Below are 19,265 nucleotides of genomic sequence, written 5' to 3'. Positions count from 1 at the left end.
TAAATTGATAGAAAAATTTACCATCGGTATGAATACGGCTCGGTATACAATAACCTGTTCCAACCATGGTGTGCTAAATCTACAGGCCTTACAAACTTTAGAACGCCATGGTTCCGACCGATTAACGTAAAGGCGATGTTAAACTTTATTTTTGCGTGATGGAGTGATGTGTGATTTGGGCTATTTTAAGATTTTAGCCTCTTACATGATGAGGCACTCCTGGGTGTTATTCAAGATGTTTGGAGCCTAACCTTCCCCACGGAAAGTGAGCTTCTAAAAATGATTTGCAACGTTGCAAGCATTCTGACCTCGCCTTAATCCCCTAGAGTCTACAAAACCGAAGGTAGTAAAGAAGTACGAGTTTGATTGTATTGGTTAGGGGATGCCAACCTCGTGCCCGTGTATCCCAGGCTTTATTTACACAACTGATGGACGCCAGAAAATATCATCTAGCACCATATAATAAAGCATAAAACAGTTGATAATGCGCATGGAACGAGGTTGAGGGTATGCAAGCTGTCTGGCTCTCCTCCTTCTTATCAGAAGATTGAGGATCTGAGACGACCACCAATCTATTACTTCCCAGTGTACCTTTAAAGATAGATTCAAATGGCATTAATACCCTGGGATAAATTCCCGCCTCTAATCTCTCCACACCCTTGTACGGATAGCGAAACTAAAATGTGACGTCACACACATACTGACTTCAAATACATTCAACAAAAAATATTTGACGTCACTTTTTTTAGTTTTTACAAAAAAGTAATGGCAGTGCGAGAATATTGCTCATTATGTATATAGTTTTCATCTAGTTGGTATATCGTTTGTTGTAAATGTTTGGAAAGACAAGATGAACGTAGCAAACTGGATGAAGATAACAAAATATATAATACCGGTAAGTCTCGAAACTATTCCTAATTTTGTTTGTGTATTTTTTTTTGTAATTTTCTTTTACAAGGTTTCTGCGGGGTTTTTTTCACAATTTCCAAATTTTTATTTTACCATTATGCTGTATGAAGCCATAACTTTCAAGAATTTCTAGGTTTCCCCAAAAAAATTATAATTGGAGGAGGGATCCCCCCCCCTGGGCAGATTTTTTCTGATTCAGATCGTTGAAAATGAATTTTATTTTGACTTTTACTGAGTCCTGAATTTTGAGACAGAAATGCCATTTCTTTAACTTGGCTGAGACGTTAAACCTACTATAAAACGACCAATTTTGACCAACTTTCGATCTTTCCGGGGGTAAAAAGTTGGAATTTTCCTATTTTTCCGACCCTTAGTGGGACTGAAATTTGATTTTCTGATTTTCCAACTAGCGGGACTTTGGAAATCCAAAAAAGGTACCCTTAAAGGAGGCACATATCGTACCCTCCATTTGCCTAAGTACCCTCCCCCCCGGGCTTGAAATAAACTGGCCAAATAAATTAAGTTGACAGGAGTACACTCTTCTTGAAATGCATAAAATTTCTATTTCTATTTCTATTTCTACTTGGTTGAGACTTCAAATAGAAATAGAAGTGAAACTAAAAAAATATGTTGTTCTATAGTGAAAGTCAAGCCTTACAGACGTGATGGCGTGATGTGGGTGGAGTGATGGCGTGAATTTTGGACGGCTGGGGTGTATATAAATTAAAAAAAATGAAAATATATGACGTAAATTCTTTTCAATTCAAAAAAAAAACTATTTGACGTCACTTTTTCCACTTTTCAGAAAAATGTACAGAAGAAAATTAGTTTCATTTAGATTTAGAGTTTCATCTAGTTAGTACAGCGCTCGTTGGATTTTTTAAATAAGATGAATTCTAATTGGATGAGGTTAAAAGTTGGGTATAATATATTTTCGGTAAGTGCTATGAAAAAACTACTATGCTATCTGTAAAACCTTTCTTGTTTTATCTTGATTAGAAGTAAGTGTTTATTTTTTGGACTTTTGTATCAATTGCAAGTTATTTTTGTACGCGAGGACGAGTTAGGGGGTAGGTACATTTGGTATTCAGTCGAGATTGACGGGAAGCTTAACAAGAGTTAAGATCAATTTTTTGATGAAATAAGTAGATAAATGATCGACTCTGAATCAAGGTTACCGATAGTAATTAATAATTCTTTTCTTTCGATTTTCAAGCGATTCAGCGGAGCAGCTCAAAATAGTGAGCTACAAATCACACACGATTCAGACAACATTGAAGTCGGTGAAGACATCGTCATCGAGTGCTGCTCCAATCACCCTGTGAACAATGTGGAAAGCCAAGCTCCTCAAAACCATGGCGATTCGAACAGTTCTCTTAATGTTGATAACATGGGAGTCTCTGACAATTCTTCAAGTGTTGAAGTCAGCATGACCAGTTCTCTAACTGCTGATGGCATTGATCAAGAATCTCAGATCACTGGTGATTCTTCAGCCATGGACGTTAGAAATAACGGCTCCATTTCTTTCGACAGCATGGACAAGGAAACCCAACCTTCGGGAACACTTGCAGTCATTGATGCTGGAGATGCAAGCTCGGTTTCTGATACTGCCAATGGTACAGAAACCTCTGGTAATTCTTTACCAGTACAAATTAAATCAAATTTTTTTATTGGCAATGAAGACAATGCATGCTCTAAAGATTTTTTGGAAAAGAAAATTGAAGAAGAAATAGCCAATGCAAACAGTTCTATTATTGTTGATGATGGCCAGTTACCTTGTTTTTCTGGCTACATCAAGCAAATCAAAAATGTTGATGATGCTAATAATGTTGGAAAACTTACCCAGGCCTCAACCGATGATGATTCTACAGCTTTGGAAACTTCTGACGGTAGCCAGTTCACCATCACCCCTGGACAATATGGTCCGAACGAAGCTCCTGCCGAGAATCTAAACAGCAAACTAGGAGATTTGAACTGTGATGATCATATTGATCCACCGTCCACCATCAGTGATGGCAATCTCGGCAAAAATGTGTCTGGTAATGACTCTGATCATGGCAACAGTGAAGTTCAAGTAGGCAGTCGCTGGTAAGTTTTTTTAAAGCACAGAGTTGGGTATTATTATATGTGTTATACTACCTTCTACATTTCCTTCTACATTTTACAAGCAACCAGGTTGCTAAGGTCCGAACCCTGGAATTAGCCAAAGTAAACTAAAAGCTTTTTGGATAATCTAACAACAGCAACTGATACCCCTTGACTCAATAAGCATAAATGGTAAAATATCAGGGGTGATCAAAGTAATTCTTTTAGAAATTAAGCTAGAATGCTAAGCAACCCCAGCCCTGACCCGAAAATAAGAGTTGCTTATAAAAAAGTGTGTCTTGTATCATACTTTTTATAAAGCGGTTACCGCAAAATATTAATTAATTTATTATTGTATGCAAAATGTGAATTCTGTATAAGAGTTGAATTTGCCCCTGATTCAACCGTGAGTGGAGGTGGCTTCGAAGGGTGCAAAATACCGCTATATTAGCATCGAAAAAACGAAAACTTAATAAAAAATGGAAATTCCGGAAGAGAAAAGGCATTCTTAAAAGTGCTTAAAAGTTCTTGATATTTATAATTATTAGCAGGTCGATTTCTTTCTCCCCTCTGTTTAAGTTCATGTGTTGGTGTATTACTCAGGAAATGTGAATCAAACGATTAGGCTTGGATCTCATTCTTCATCTTTTCTTTAACAGGAAAAATTTGAAAGTCGAAAAAAGTGGGTTGTTTGATGTCATATTCGCCATTGTCGGACTGTTGCTGGTATTGATCATCTTTCTGATCGCTCAGCGAACTCATGTTCCGTAAGTATTTCCAAATTAAAAGTTTTTCAAATAAGAACAAAGTATATAAGAACATAAGATCTAAGATTGTGCCTAGTTGGCACACAACGTTGTTTTAACGTTCATCTAACGTTATATGGACGTTGTGATCATTAGATGAACGTTGAAACAACGTTGTGTACCAGATGGGTGAGAGCGTATTCTAAAGGCTTTACAAACGTGCACTTCCTTAAAGAAAAATATTCACGAAGTATTCAAAGGAAGAACGGGCTTACGGATTAGGCGCTATGTTAGGCGTTACGATATTAGGGCTTAAAACCGAAAAACTGAGAAGATACGAAGGCATTCAAAATGTCCTATTAAAGCTTCACAATGAGGTATTAAAACACATGTAGTACATAGTGCTAACGAGTGACCAGCAGAGTGATTATGTTCCACGGTAAAAAAAAACAGGCAACGTTTAAAAAAGACTTTTGTATCGTGTGCGTTAAATTTTGAAAATTATTAATTTATTTTTTCCACAGACCTACCATCAAAACTAATAAGCCTACTGGAATCACTCAACCCTTGATAAACGGACTGAAATACATTGAAAGTGGATCCGTACGATTATACGCTTATGTTGGATCGGCAACCGCTCAACTCACAAAACCCATCCTTATCAGACTTAACGAAATGAAACAAAGCTCTTATAATGCTTTTCATGGACTTTATCAATCTATTGGAATTGCACTCAGTGCTTTGGTACAACCGCTCTCAGGTGGAATCGAATACATTCAAAACGGATTCAATGGGCTTTACGTCTACGCCATCGGGTGAGTGATGTAATGTTTTACGGATGAAAGATCTTTCGATTCTATCTACTTTCAAATATGCAGGAATTTGATACATTATTGATAATCAGTGGTCAGAGAAAAATTTTTCCTTCCCGCCAGACGAAACAAGACATTTACAAAAATGTCCTTTCCCGACTTTAGGGGTGTGGCTTGTGTGAATAACGCTCTTCGGGGGTTTGAATCCGTACGCTCGGAGAGACAGGGCTTGTCAGTTTAAGTGAAAAGTCATAAACAATACTCTTCGTAGACTAGTAAACTAGTCGGTTATTACTTATAATAAAACTGTCAATCAAACAATGTAAACACTAATTAAATGTTCAGCGAGCGTGAGAGAAAAGGAAAATAACCGACTAGAAGCTTCTTCCAACGCCTTTTTCTTCACCTAAAATTGTAAGGAGAGACATACAGATTTCTGTATGTCTGACCCGTGCGGGATTGCATTTGTTTTTCTTTCTGTTTATTGCATTTTTGAAAATGCTCATTTATTTATATGTTCCCATGTTTAATGTTACTATGAAATATCATTTAGTCAAAAAAGTTGGATGGATTCTCAAAAACCTAAAAAAGAATGTAAAATTAAACAACGTTTTTTGAGGGAAGTAGCTTCTAGTCGTTGAAATTCAGAAAAGACACGCAGCCTAAACCTCTTCGATTCTTTTGATTTGGAGCTTGAATTTTTTGTATATGGATCTGTTTTCAACGACTAGTTTACTATTCTATACTCTTCGTAAAGTTTAATTTTTCTCTAATTTGAAAAAATTAGAGAAAAAGGCTCTAAATTAACTGTACAGTTATTGCAACTGTTATTGAATATCCTCTAACGATTCACTACTTTTCGTTTTTCCAGATTTATCACACCACCACCAAAAACGCTTTGGAATCACATGACAGATATGTTGAGCTACGTGACAGTAAAAAAAGAACAGCCTCGTGGGTATGGAATTGAAAACACATTATTCTATATGTGGCAACCTGAACCACTCAAAACAAAAAACAACGAAAATCTCATGATTTATGTCTTATGTTATGTTGTTTTGTTGGTTACTTTCTTGGTGGTTAGACAACCTCTTGCTAGTTTATTGGAAAAGTTTGATTATGGAATTTTCAAAAATATTGGTGGGTACTTGTCTAAGGGAAAATGGTTTTTACTCATGATCGGTGCAATGGTTGGAGTTGTAGCTTTGGTGGTTTATTTCAACGCTGATATGATTAGTGCTTGGTAAGTGGTTTTATCGCTGATCTCTGACTACTTGACTGGATTGGGCTTCCTTTAAATAACGAAAATTTTCTAGCTTTTGAGCTGATTAGTCTGCTTTTTTGTTTTATATTCTGCTTGACGGGATTGGAATGTTTTGAAAGTCGAAAGTTAACAAAATCTAAGGTAAAATAGAAAACCACATGGCGGACTAATCGAATTCAAAACTGGATACTTATTCACTGGCATTCTGTGAGCCTATCTAGTCTGTAAAGGAAAATGATTTGTTTTTCAAATGTCTTGAAGAACGAGGAATTCTTTATGTAAAAGGTGTTCGTTGAGACGATAAAATCGAATATCAGCACAACGCAATGCTCTTTGTAGCCCTCTTAAAAGCGCTGCTCCTGAAATCAGTAACTTGAAATGTTCGAGACCCTTAATAAACACCGCCCTATAAAGAGGGTTGATAGCATGAAACATTCACCTCCGACAAATTCAAATTATTTCGTTTTTTAAACATTTTAGCTCCGAATGGACTTCAAACCTAGTGACCTACACCAAAAGCCGTGTATACAAGAAACCAGAGCCAGAACCTACTTTTTACCAACACTTCTGTGCCGCCCTTATGGTCTTCGCCATGTTGTTTGTTTTTATCGCCATCTCCTCTGTGGTGATTTTTCAAATGCATTATATCTCCGATGGAGTGTACGATTTCAGCCGTCGAAAAGTGCTAACGTCAACATTTATTATTTTGACAACTATTGCTATTGGAGTGTGTGGAATTGCTGGTTATGAAAGCTTTGGGTAAGTTGAAGAGGCTGTGATGATTCTTAAGTTTTACGAACAAGAAGTTTTCGGCTACTGGCTCTTATTATGTTTACAAGATTTTCAAGCTGAAATATTCTTGTGCCGACGCTATCTAATTTGACGTTCTACTATTCGATACGCATATAACACCCCTTCTCACAGACCCGGTAGAAATTTTTCAAATAACGGAGTGAAACTCGATGGGGATTGATATTCCCTTATTTTTTATGACCGGGGATTTAGATTCTTTTTGTTTAAAAATAGCATAATATTCGCAGTGAGGATTGGTAATTATTTTATTATTTTCAGTGGGGACGAAAATTGGGGTATAATTTTCCACGGGGACGATTTTTTAGCCAGTTTTTCCAGTGGAAAGGGTTCCCAGTGGATCTGTGAGAAGGGGGTGTCCTATAATACAGTATTGAAAGTAGTCACAATATACGAAAATCTCTCGTAAACGACGCTCTATTATTCGATCCACTTCCTTATTCGATTAAATTCCAATTCCCTTTGAAAATCGTATTTGAGAGTGTCTATTGTATGTGCTAAACGAAAGAAGGAAAAAAAGTGCATTATATCAGGGATATGTAATAGCAAAGCTGAATAACGCACATTTGAACAAGCCTTGTTCTATCTCTGTACCCTGACATTAAAATTTGAAATGAAATCTAAATCAGGAAAAAAAAGTGCATCGTATATTAACCATTAACCATTTGTGAAATCTGAGCATCAGATGGTTAAATATTAGTTCTTAGGATTCGGTCAATGTTTTGAATGGTGTAATGAAAGTTGTTTATTACTTTTTTATAGGAAAATGAACAGCTCCGACAGCATCACCTTCGTCTATCTCTTGACGTTGATTTTCTTCACTTTGATCGTTTAAATCAACACAACTTGTCTACGTATACCGGAATTCAATTCTGGATTTTCATCTTTATAAATTATCTCTCAAACCTTTGGATTTTACTTTTGGCATTCATTTTTTATGGATGCCTTATGCAATATTTTTTAAGAAGTTTAGTTTTAGATGCGATTGATTGCATATACCATATTTTTTAAATGGTTAGTTTTCATATTTTTTAGGAAGATTTTTTAGTGTGAATAATTAGATGCTTAGCATATACCATACTTTTTAAATGGTTAGTTTTGCTATTAGGATTATTTTTTAAGTCACTTATTCTGGAATTGTAAATAGTATACTGTACTTAATCTTGAATTTTGTAAATATTTTTATATTTAAAATAAAAAACACTTAAAAAAATCAAAAATATCTTTGTTATCATTTCTTGACTTGTCCTGTACACAAAGAATGATGAGCGAATCTAAGGAGCCCGCGTAGCAAAGTATTATTTGTTATACCATATTTTATCTTGTTGGTCCAGCTAGCTTTAGCGTACTGGGCCTTTCATTGGCATTCTGCCCGGTGTCAGTGTGTAACAATTTACTAGGCGATACGCGTTTTCATATATGGCGTTTTCAAGCACAGGCTAATTCAGATTGTGAAGGATTTGATTGGCTGTTAGAACATGATTGACAGAATAAAAAACAATTGAAATCGTCTTTATTGGTTAAAAACATAAAAGGAGAAAATACAATTAATTATTGCCGACCCAAAAAAATATCAGCGTTTTGATTGGTCGAGAGCATCGAGATATTTGCGATATTTCATATTTCTTTAGTCTGGAAATATGACTGCGTTGACTTTTGGGGGACTGGGTAAGCGGCGGGAGAAAAATCAAAACAAAACAGCCGAAAAGAACTGACTTTCGGAGAAACTGACTTGGGAATCAAAGGGAAAAACGCAACAAAAATATGTTTAGATTAACTTTTACTTTGGAGTAGTTCTTCCATAAAAGACACTAAAATCAAATCTGATGAACTAAGAAATTATAAAACTACTTGACACCACCCAAATATTTTCAACTTTTGGCAAATTTGTCCGTGTGGTAACCAAACAGTTTTTTATCAATGCATACAAAATAACTTGAGATTCTTGAATGTTGGCTAATAAGATTTCTCATAACACAACAAGGGAAATGTAATGTCTTGTATTAAACCAAATGACGAGTGATTTTTATAAAAGTTCTCTCCTAATTCTCGTTCTCGACAACAACGTACGTCCTTGACTTCTCAACTCAACAATCATTACATCTTCCTTCTGAAATTCAAACATTTAGAGCTTGACGATAATCAAGAAAGTATCCAAATTGTTTTGCTGTTGAAAAAATGTTGTTCTTTAACCATTATTACAAGCATACATTTCCATCGTGGGACTCCTTTCCTCTGGCCATATGTCATCGAAACAAAAAAATAGAAAAAGACTGAATGTTATCAATCTGATTAATCCAATGATGGAGGGTTTCTTCTCCATCGAAACAATACTGTACATCATCTGCATTTTGAATTATCAATCTAGAAACTTTCAAATACATCTCTGAAAAATCTGCAACTTTTCAAAACAAAACTTCTGGATCGAAAATGATCGAAAAGTTTTGTTTTTGTGTGAATATTTTCAGCGGGAAGTTATCGAATGTTTTTGTTCGAATCTAACGTTCGAATTAGATTTTCGAATAAAAACATTCGAAATTACACAGAAGCAGAAGAAGGCGGAAGTAAGTTTTGAAACAAAAAGAGGACAATTTTTTTGAGTCGACAATAAATTAGTTATCACATGACTTCTCGTGCAATACTCGATATTTTACTCGTTCCGAGATTTTACCGATATTTTTCCTCGCCTAAAGGCTCGGAAAAATATTACGGAAAAATCTCGGAACTCGTAAAATATTTCTCGTATTGCACTCGAAATCATGCGATAACTAGTACCTATTAAAACTATAACTATAAGAACATAACAGATGTAGTGTGTTTTTAAGAAAAACAATGTAACAAACCGTAACAAACCTTCTTCTCTTTAGGAAGATGTTCTTTTAAAAAAAAGTTGTTTTTACATTTCTCTATCATGTGAACAGTTCAGTTGTTCACGTGTTAGGAAAAAAACATCTCTGTAACTGTATATAAGATTTAAATATTATGAATTATTTCTTATTGTTGTAAATAAGAGATAGCCGAATGGTCTAAGGCGTCTATGGCTTGTATAAGCGACTCCAGGTTCAAATCCTCTCTGCTACACAAGTCTTGTTCAGTTCATACTTTTATTCGCTGGTCCTTCATGCCCTCTGGGCTTCCTGTTATTTTTTAAAACACAATTTCAGTACCAATTAAAGTATCTTGGGAATTAAATATGCCCATATTGGCTGAACAAAGAAATTCATTTTGCTATATATTCCAGACTATAGTAAGATAAAGTGTTTTGGGTATCCTACTTTATATAAAAGCCATCCCTAAAAGTAAATTGTAAAAATACTTTCCGCTAACTTCTGCCCTATTTTTAAATTATGCTATAGTATAAGTAGACTAGAGTCTTCTTCTGGCTGAACTTTGCTTTTTGAAACTTTTTTATGACGCTGAGTCCAGTGAAGTAGACTAGTAGGAGCATTTGGCGAGGTCGCTATTTTGAAAAAAAATAAATTAAAAATCCAAATAACAATAAAACTACTTGGAGTTGAATGATATAATCAAAGATGAGAAACAAACACGATTAACAGGTTTGCAATCCCTTATTCTCAAATAAAAATATTGCTTCATACTGTTTTTACTTTTCAAAAACAACTAAAATCTGGCGGACTGTTTTACAGCCTATAAAAAAGCTTTAAGTGGACCCCGGGCTATAGTATAAGACAAATCACTATCTAAGATAAAAGCTCAAGGCCGAAAGAAAATTTGCAAGTGGTTTTTTTTTACCGCAAAAAAGTTTACAGCCGGTAGAGTTTGCCAGTCTTTCTCCAGTTCTTCGAAACTCTCCCGCCGATTTTGCTGTATACCGCCATGACAGCTGTAAACTCCGCACATGTATATTTTCCTGCCTTTACTATCCCTGTATGACGGACGATAACATCGTCTACCCTATTTTAAAACGTATACCTTATAAAGTGAATATTCACGCAAAATAGTACTTTTCTTCCTAGACGTACGCTGCTAAAAGAAGACCCTAAAAATTATTGTAAAAATAATACTAAAAACAAACCTTCATGATTTTGTTGTCAAGAACAGTGGAAGTTGAACTAAGCTCCAGTGGGTTGCCATCCCCCCTCTAATTGGCTCATTGACACGGTACTATCTGTCGCAAAGCTTTGAACACTTTCTGAAAGAAGTGGGAAAATGAACATTTCAAAAGGAGTTGTCCCCGACTAGGCCTTAGACATTGTTTTTGCTGAAGTGGATGATAAATAAATCATCAACAATGTTTATCTGGCATTCGATGTAGAAATTTTCGGTCGGGAAAATTTCCAATGTCTGGAAGGTTTACATTACAAGATAGGATCTCAAACAATTTTGCTGCTTTTTGAGACAGAAAATGTCATTTTTTATACTTCGTAGGAGGTGGGAGAACTACTACTACATATTTGTTTTCAAGCATTACATTGACAAAATAGTATCATCCCGATATTCCTTTGTATCATAGAGCACAAATCATATTGCCGAATATTGTTGCTTAATTCACTGTGTAGTCTAAGTACTCTTAGGTGCCAAATAAACCGGGGGGGGGGCTCGAATAAACGGGGGGAGGGCCTTCATTTTGCCAACTGAAAATATTCTTAAAATCAATAAACGGGGGAGGGGGTCCTAATAAGGTCCGGGGGGTTAGAAAAATTTCGAAAAATTAACAAGTGGTGGGGGGGACCCGTTTATTTGGTTTATTTGGCACGTAAGAGTAGACCTTTAAAATGTCACCTATTGAACTGTTACTTACAGCTAACATATGATTGCATCCCTGGGGGTTGGCTGATTGATCCTAATTTAGTCTTGTCTCCAGCCCCTTCTTTCGTTTTATTCTTTGTTGTTGTTGTGCTCAGTCCGACAGTATTTCATTTGCTTTCACAAGGGTCCAAGGCCAGCCGGCTCGGCCATTTATGACCTGAACGGAGCATTGAAAGGAGCTGGGATTCGAACCGTAAACCCCTGGTTGGAGACGCCTTTGACCACTTGGCCATTGCTTTTTGAACAAAATTCATCATCAGTAAAGAATAAAAAATAAAAGAGTCGGCATTTTACGTGGATAACCCAGTAATCTTTTGATTGTTTTCACAGGGCCCACGGCAAGCCGGCTTGGCTATCTATGAATTAAACGACACACTGGGAGGAGTGGGATTATAGCCACTGGTGCCCTGATAACTCGGCTTAATATTCCAAAAAATCCACATCTACATGATGTCTCCATAAACAGGTGCTGCGATTGCGATTCGCTTCTGGCGGTACACATGTACAATCGTGGTCAAAACTGGTGTCGATGACCCTTTTACACTGGCAAGTACCACCCAAAATCAACAAACTGTTCTGTCCAGAATTGTACATGGTGATTTTCTATGTCATCTGCTGAGACAACTTGCGCGTAAAGTAAAAAGTTAAAAAAAGAGCCGTTCTAGAGTCATGGAATATTTCAGTGTCGCTAAGTTGAAAATCCAGCTTCAGAATGATGTGAAACAGATAACGACAAGACAAGAATGCTATCATAATATGGAATTCATGATATTCATGACGTAATGTTGTCTACGGAAATACCCCGGTTTTAGCCAGTAGTGGCAATTTTAAACAAGACAAAAGTTGTATAAAACTTGCCACTACTGGCAAAAACCGGGGTCTTTCCGTAAAAAACATTACGTCATGAATTGTAAAAATCAAAGGTCAAAGCTGTGGGCTTTCGACAAAATAAAATACCTGTAATTTTTCCTTTAGATACCAGTGTACCGTCTAAAAACTTTTCAAAACCAGTCAAAAATGTTCCGGATTCTCGGAAACCCCCCTCCTCCGTTAAAAGGGTGCTGCGTTTTTTTGAAATTTTCATTGGTGTCTTTAGACCATGTTTAGACGTTACGTCTCTGATAAGAAAGATTTCAGCAATGGACTGTGTTCAAGAATGCTATGGACTGTGTTCGAATCCCAAGCATTACTACCAGGTAGGGTGTTAGGGAAATATGGTGATAATCTCTCTACCTTCATTCTCTCTCAATCCGGCTGATAATCGAAGTATCGATTGACGTCAAATGAGCTTAGTAAAGCTCAAATTGCAGATGTAGAACGATAAACTCGGTATACATAGATTTCAGTTTGAATTTCAATTGTTTGAAAATGGCCTTACACTGGGCGAAATAAGAGATTTACAATCCTGAAATTCATTGAAACATTTTGGAAATATCCCATTTTGCTTGGAAATATCCTATTTCTAAAAGTTGGAAATATTTTGAAAATATAATGTTTCACATTTAGAAATATCATGAAATATGATATTATATCAACTTTGGAAATATAGAAAAGTCATACTTCGATATTTACAAATGTATATGGAAATATCATATTTTCAAGATATTTCCAGGATTTCGCCCAGTATTACACGGAAAATGTTATATCGGATGGCCAAAAGTCACCTCACCTTCTTTTCTTTTCTTTCCTATCTCTTATCCTATTTATCTCTTTTCTGACTGTCTGAGTTTCTGAGACTTAGTTTCTCATTTCTGACTGAGTTTTCATACCTGTCAATCATTTGTCCATCAATTTCGACCTGTCTAATTTTCGCACCGAGTGGGATTCGAACCACCACCAAAGAAAGACCTTCAGATTCGGAAGCCAGCGCTCTATCCGTTGAGCCATCGCCGCACAGCAAAACCACGCAATTCATAACATATTATACCGAACTGGCAAAAGACGGGGGTAATATTATTATAATATGGGTAACAGTACCCCTTTTTTAAACCTGACTGAAATTCGAGCCGTTACTAGCAACCCTGCGGGGCCCAAGGCGCCGAGTATGCACCCGGCACAGTGACAAGCCGTTACTAGCAACCCTGACCCTACCTAACCCCCGGAAAAGTGACTATCAGCGATCCGTGGATAAAAAAATAAAATTAAAAAATGAAAGTGACTATTGGCCATCCGATATAAGAGCATCCGTATTACACTGGGGTGTTCAAAATGATTGATGATTCATTGACTAAGAAGGTCTGGGAACCACTTGAAACATTTTTCATCAAATAGAAACAGTGAGGAAATGGTAACTCAGCAAGCGTCCTCAATTTTGTGGATCAAAAGGCCCTGGTTGTTCAATATGGTTTCAGCCACTCCCTCAAAAGGCTAAATACCTGAAAATTCACTTATTATCCCATTTCATAGGATTCGTGTATCTTTTACATGATATTTTCTATTCAATTCAATTTAAAGGGAAAAAATGCCCAAATTTGTGCAGATTCAAGAAAAACATTGAAAAAAAAATTGATTTCTGTCATTATTCAATTGACTAGGGAATTCTAGAATTTTCGATTGTTTTTACTTTTGTGAAACTTATATTTTTAATTCGCAAAAGAGTTTCGCAAAAACACATAAAGTATCATGTACTAAAAACACGAATCCTATGAAATAAATAGGCTGATAATTGACTAACGATCGAACCAAAAATATATTTATTTAATGTAATCTATTGTTACCATTAAAATATCACAGTGTATACATGTCGAAAGTAAATTCTATATATTCTTTCCGTATTATAAAAATATTCTGTATTATATATTTTTCAATGAAATATTTCTAATTATATAAAGAAGGGGTATAAGGCGTATTTCAAGGTTACATATTTCTCTGAAATAGCTTTTATCATAACAAAAAATAAATTAGGGAGATACTGGCGTCGTATTTGGGAGAGGGCTTCCAAGTATCCGGTATCGACCGGTATTCCAGTATTTAAAGACAAAATTTTCTGTATTCCGGTACTTGCGGAACTACTCTTTACTCTAGGAAGCCTCCTCGCCCTACAGCGTATCTCCTTATTTTAGTTCCGGTGAAACTTATTGTTCAGCCTCATGGCTACACCTCGTTTTCTCTTCATTCCCTGGCAAGATTGGTCATTAGGATTGATCTGGATGACTGTGCTGTTCAAACAAGCTTCACGACAACCTTCGTATGATATGACTTGCCCGTTGGTATACTCTTGTCCTCCTACGAGTTGAATAAGCATAATTGCAATATGGATAAATAAAAACATCAAAATTTTTGAAGCCTTCAAATGATGTTCTTTTAACTTTTCTAGTGTTAAGCCTGAAAGTATTGTTCAGCTGTTCTAATTTTCACTTATTTTTAGTATTCTAATGTTCTTAACTTGTTCTTAAAATTCTTAAAATTCTAGACATCGATGTTTTTACATAGTTTGTCCACAAATCCTTAAAATATTCTTAACTTAATGTACTTCCAGGCTATCGTGGTATCATGTTCTTACATAGTTTGTGCTAACGTGTACTTTAGTTACCGCTTAAAAATAAGCCCTCCTTATCAAAAACCTTCAAGGGCCTACTTGGAATAAAGCTTTGTATTTGGCGAATATTGCTGAAATATTCTGAATTTGTTAACCTCAATAACATGGTGAACATATATTTGTGGATAGTGCTATTTGTAAATAACTTAGTCTGCTTGAAAAAGCAGACCCGGCGGAAGCAGGGAGACTTGCCTCCCCACTTTTGAGCAAATTAGATTTTTTTCTCAAATTTCTAGTCAATCTTATCTCATTTTGAGCCTTCAGCATCCCCACTTTTACGGTTGTTCCGCCGTTCTTCCACTACAATAATGATGTAATTGCAGGGAAATTTCATTTTATCGAATATTTTGTCCATGATTGTAGAAGAAACTTACCATTGTAGCAGCTCATTTCTGCATCACCATGATTGACAACAAAATTAGCTTCACAAAGACTTTGTCCGTTTAGCGGTTGAGCACCCATTCCGAACCATGAAATAGGACTTCCACTGAGACAATAAAAGATGAAACATCCTGAAACCATGGTCACTTTACCGTTATTTTCGGACGTACAAGGGATGTATGACCACGAATGAACAACTGGTGTAAGGATGATTGCTGATAGAGTGACGGTTAAAAGAAGGAGAGTTCTTGTAGAAGCCATTCTATGGAAAAAAGAAAGAATGATTACTCTTTCACATCCCCTTCTCACAGACCCACTGGGAACCTTTTCCACTAGAAAAATTGGCCAAAATATCGCCCCAGTGGAAAACTTTACTCTAATTTTTGTCCCCATCGAAGATAACCAGATAAGCAATTTCCCACTGCAAAATATTGTGCTATTTTTTCCATCCCCACTGAATTTTCTGGCTAGAAAACAATGGAATTCAAATCCCCAGCCATAAAAAACATGGGAATATCAATCCCCATCGAGTTTTGGTCCGTTATTTTTAGCCCCAGCGGGTCTGTGAGAAAAAATGTTTACTCTTTTTCTATTTATATTGCGGTGTTTCTTGTCATTTGACAATAATTCAAATTTTTTAGCCAATTTTTTTTAAAACCTGCATTCTGGAGACTGTTAATGTATTTTATAAGTTCAAATTATATAAGAACAAAATGCTCTGATTGTTAAAATACAGTATTAAGAAGAAGTTAAGAACATTTTAAGCCCATTCTTTTAGAAAATTGCATAAAAACATTTAAACAATGGTGAAATTAAGACGAACTTGTACTGAAGGAGGGCTTCTATGTTTACGGAAATTTAAGTTCGTCTTTTCTTGAACCTACTGATCAATCAAAAACCAACATTTTCTTAGGCTAGAAAATTACTTTAAAATTTTGAAGAGTTTATTATTGGACTGTACCAGAGAATATTTGTACCCCCTATGTTGAGGAGGTCATTTTTGGAAAGGTGAATCCCTGGATTATTTTTTTATTTTCAGGACCACCCTGGATTTTTTTCTCATATTTTACATTACCTTGGATAGCGACCAACCATCTTCAAGCTCATTTTACGGACCACCCTGGATTTTCAACCTTATTTTACTCAACTTCATTATACTGACAATCCTGGATTTTCCACAACATTTTTCTGACCACCCTAGAGTTTTAAACTCAAAAACCAGACCCCCTGGATTTTTTTATATTCCAGACCACCCTGGACGTCACACACGTCACACCTCCACAACATAGGGGACACAGACTATTTCTTGATGGGCTACGTGAAATATTACAAATAAAATCTTAGGGCAACTAATTTTTTTGAACAAATACTCACTTGTTATTTTGGTGTGATGCCCTTCTCCTGGTGCTCGAATGAATGCCTAAAATGACCGATCCCTAAAATTATCCTTGTTTTATATAAACGAAAGCAGATGTTTTAGGCGTTAAAAATTAGTTAATTGAAAGGTAAAACAGACTGTAAAAAATAATTACTTTTTTAAAATTAGTTCTTGAGAGTAATGAGTCAAAAATCTTTCATTAACTATTGGGTAGTATAGCATAAAAGCTATGCTTATTAAAATTTACAAGCTTTGGGTTACAAAGACCACATTTAAATAGGCTATTTTTCTCAGTTGCATTTATTTGTTTATGGCAAAACTACTCTACATTTTTTACAACTTTTTTTTAATATCCCCTGAAAGGTGCCATAGAAACTTTTTTTAGATCTATGGCACCAACCAGCCTTGTAAACTAGTTTCCAGTACATTTTGTTTTCTTCTTTTCTATATTTAAAGGTTGATAATGCGATACACGGTTTCTTTATAAGAACATAACGCTTTAGTTTAGATCATTTGAAGGCTTTACAAACTCTTGATACTCTCAGCCTCTGTAAAAATAAGACCATTTTAAAAACATTCAAAAGCTTTGGAATTTATGGAAATTCTTATAAAAAAACGTGTTCTTTAGGCGTACAAACTTTCGGGAGCAGAAACTTTTGCGATTTTCGTGAAAGTAAATATCTTTGATAATCCTTGAAAGGGCCATTCGCGAAAATTTATGCTCACAAAAATTCTTGACAAAATAGAAAATTTGTAAAACTTCTAACTCAAACTAAAATGTAAGATTTATGGCATTTGTTGCCTTCTAAAGCTTAATAAGTCAAAAGGCAAAAGTTTCAACCAAATTCAAGAAGAATTTGTCCTTCGGAGCCTTTTTTGTGTGTGAAAAGATCCGCGAAAGTTTATGCTCGCGAAAAAGATTTTTTCGTCAAATTTGCGAAAGTAAATGTCGTAAATTTCGCGATTTTTTGACCTCGCAAAAGTTTGTACGCCTAAAGTAGTCAAGACCACATTGATAAAAATTTACAGTTTTACAAAAGTAAGGTTGACACCTTTTGGAATTTTTGTGCAGAAAATTATAATTGATTGCAAAGTTCAGTGATTGAAGTATTTTTACAAAAGCGTTACTGAAAAGCTTTGTTTCACCTCGTGGTTTTTAAGTTGATTTGAAACCCAAAATGTAAAGAATTGCAGGGAAATTTTCTTAATAAAATCGACGGCAGAATTATTGTCAAAGTAAAAATTAAACTCAGAAATATTTTGACTTGTGAATGAGAAAAACAAATTTTGAATTTTGGACTAAATCAAGAAATAATATTTTCCTCTCATTTCGGAAGCCATTTATTTATTAAGGATCAATTAGCACTTTTTGGAAAAAATATGTGACTAACGATTTTTTCAACTTTCATATATCTTCGAGTTAATAAAAGAAATACTCGTCCAACGCCTGAACCCTCAAAAACCGAACAAGTTATGTGAAAAATCTTTAAATTTCTTCAATTTCGCATAAACAGAACAACAGCCGTGCCGAATCTCAACAAAAGTCTAATGATTCTTATTAAAAAAAGCGTTTATAAAAAAATATTCCAAATAAAATTTATAAAATTGATCATCAAATAATTCCACAAAACCGTTGCAAACATTTCGGTAATTTTTCTTTCAAATAATCTTCATGAAAAGTTTTCAAGCAAGCCAATCTTGAAAAATGTTTCAGACTGTTGCCCAAAACATTCGGTAGTTTAACAAACTCAATCCAGGTTTTCGACTGGTAAGAAAATACTTTGGATACTGTAGGAATTATATGCTTATGTATGCTTATAGGTCTTAACAACTTCAAGGGTTCAGGGAAATGTGTCTTTTCAAGACAAGAGTTAAAGCGATTCTCGAGAACAAAAGAACAGATAATAATAGACTTTTGCAGAAGTTCCGAGCTTACCTCCCATAGGTGGATTTATTACATTTTAATGACATAATCAATTTATGAACAGTTTCAGTGTCATTATTTGTAAATTCAAAGGAGTTATCACCAAAAATGTTATAATCAAAAGAGAATCTATACAATTGATCATCAAATAATTCCACAAAATCGTTGCAAGCATTTCGGTAATTTTTCTTTCAAATAATCTTCATGGAAAGTTTTCAAGCAAGCTAATCTTGAAAAATGTTTCAAGCTATTACCCAAAACATTCGGTAGTTTAACAAACTCAATCCAGGTTTTTGACTGGTAAGAAAATACTAACGCCATTTCTTGCAACGCCCAATTGAATTCAATAAGTTGGAATGTCGTCAAGCAATCGTAAAGGTGACACAATCTCCTACTTTCAAAACTGTAAAAGAGAATTTTACCAAACGTTATTTGGCCTTCATCTGATATGACGTCTTGCCAACCAGGCGACCAAATTTGATCAAAACATTGGGAAGGAAACAACACAATCTGTTCATCTGGATATGGTACAGTTTGTAATTCTATAAACCCACCATTTTCAATATCAATTTTAACAATTTTGTAATATCCTTTCTCATTGATCGCTCGTTCTTTCTCTTGAACTAATACAAAAACAGAATCATGAAG

The 19,265-nt window shown here is 35.3% G+C and overlaps 2 protein-coding genes across 3 annotated transcripts; one reads left to right on the top strand and one right to left on the bottom strand.

Annotated features, from left to right (window-relative positions):
- Window positions 1–806: 806 nt before the first annotated feature.
- LOC136801816 (uncharacterized) lies at window positions 807–7,599 on the top strand. Of its 2 annotated transcripts, none has more exons than XM_067058483.1 (7): window positions 807–895; window positions 2,126–2,997; window positions 3,654–3,761; window positions 4,265–4,555; window positions 5,424–5,795; window positions 6,297–6,575; window positions 7,389–7,599. In XM_067058483.1, exons 1-7 carry the CDS (start codon window positions 851–853, stop codon window positions 7,459–7,461), a joined length of 2,040 nt encoding a protein of 679 aa, XP_066914584.1. In that variant the 5' UTR covers window positions 807–850; the 3' UTR covers window positions 7,462–7,599. The 2 variants fall into 2 exon arrangements, with proteins under 2 accessions (XP_066914584.1, XP_066914583.1); XM_067058482.1 differs by lacking the exon at window positions 807–895 and adding an exon at window positions 1,755–1,846.
- A 6,540-nt stretch (window positions 7,600–14,139) lies between these two features.
- On the bottom strand, window positions 14,140–16,777 carry LOC136801617 (uncharacterized). The gene is made up of 3 exons (XM_067058257.1): window positions 16,690–16,777; window positions 15,309–15,577; window positions 14,140–14,621 (listed from the first exon to the last, which is right to left on the bottom strand). Exons 2-3 carry the CDS (start codon window positions 15,574–15,576, stop codon window positions 14,455–14,457), a joined length of 435 nt encoding a protein of 144 aa, XP_066914358.1. The 5' UTR covers window position 15,577; window positions 16,690–16,777; the 3' UTR covers window positions 14,140–14,454.
- Between the last annotated feature and the right edge of the window lie 2,488 nt (window positions 16,778–19,265).

This window comes from Clytia hemisphaerica, unplaced genomic scaffold (assembly GCF_902728285.1).
Source record: "Clytia hemisphaerica strain Z4C2 unplaced genomic scaffold, Clytia hemisphaerica genome assembly, whole genome shotgun sequence".
Taxonomy (NCBI): Eukaryota; Metazoa; Cnidaria; class Hydrozoa; order Leptothecata; family Clytiidae; genus Clytia; species Clytia hemisphaerica.
The sequence above is the reverse complement of the archived record's forward strand: the minus strand, read 5'-3'. Positions and strand labels throughout refer to the sequence as shown.

What these genes read in the sequence shown, in the direction of transcription:
- LOC136801816 (XM_067058482.1), top strand. Translation starts at nt 1,799, where the DNA reads ATGAATTCTAATTGGATGAGGTTAAAAGTTGGGTATAATATATTTTCG. An exon ending in CTTTACGTCTACGCCATCGG is followed by an intron (nt 4,556 to 5,423) that starts GTGAGTGATGTA and finishes TCGTTTTTCCAG; the next exon opens with ATTTATCACACCACCACCAA. An exon ending in GCTGGTTATGAAAGCTTTGG is followed by an intron (nt 6,576 to 7,388) that starts GTAAGTTGAAGA and finishes ACTTTTTTATAG; the next exon opens with GAAAATGAACAGCTCCGACA.
- LOC136801617 (XM_067058257.1), bottom strand. Translation starts at nt 15,576, where the DNA reads ATGGCTTCTACAAGAACTCTCCTTCTTTTAACCGTCACTCTATCAGCA. An exon ending in AGAAATGAGCTGCTACAATG is followed by an intron (nt 14,622 to 15,308) that starts GTAAGTTTCTTC and finishes TTCAACTCGTAG; the next exon opens with GAGGACAAGAGTATACCAAC.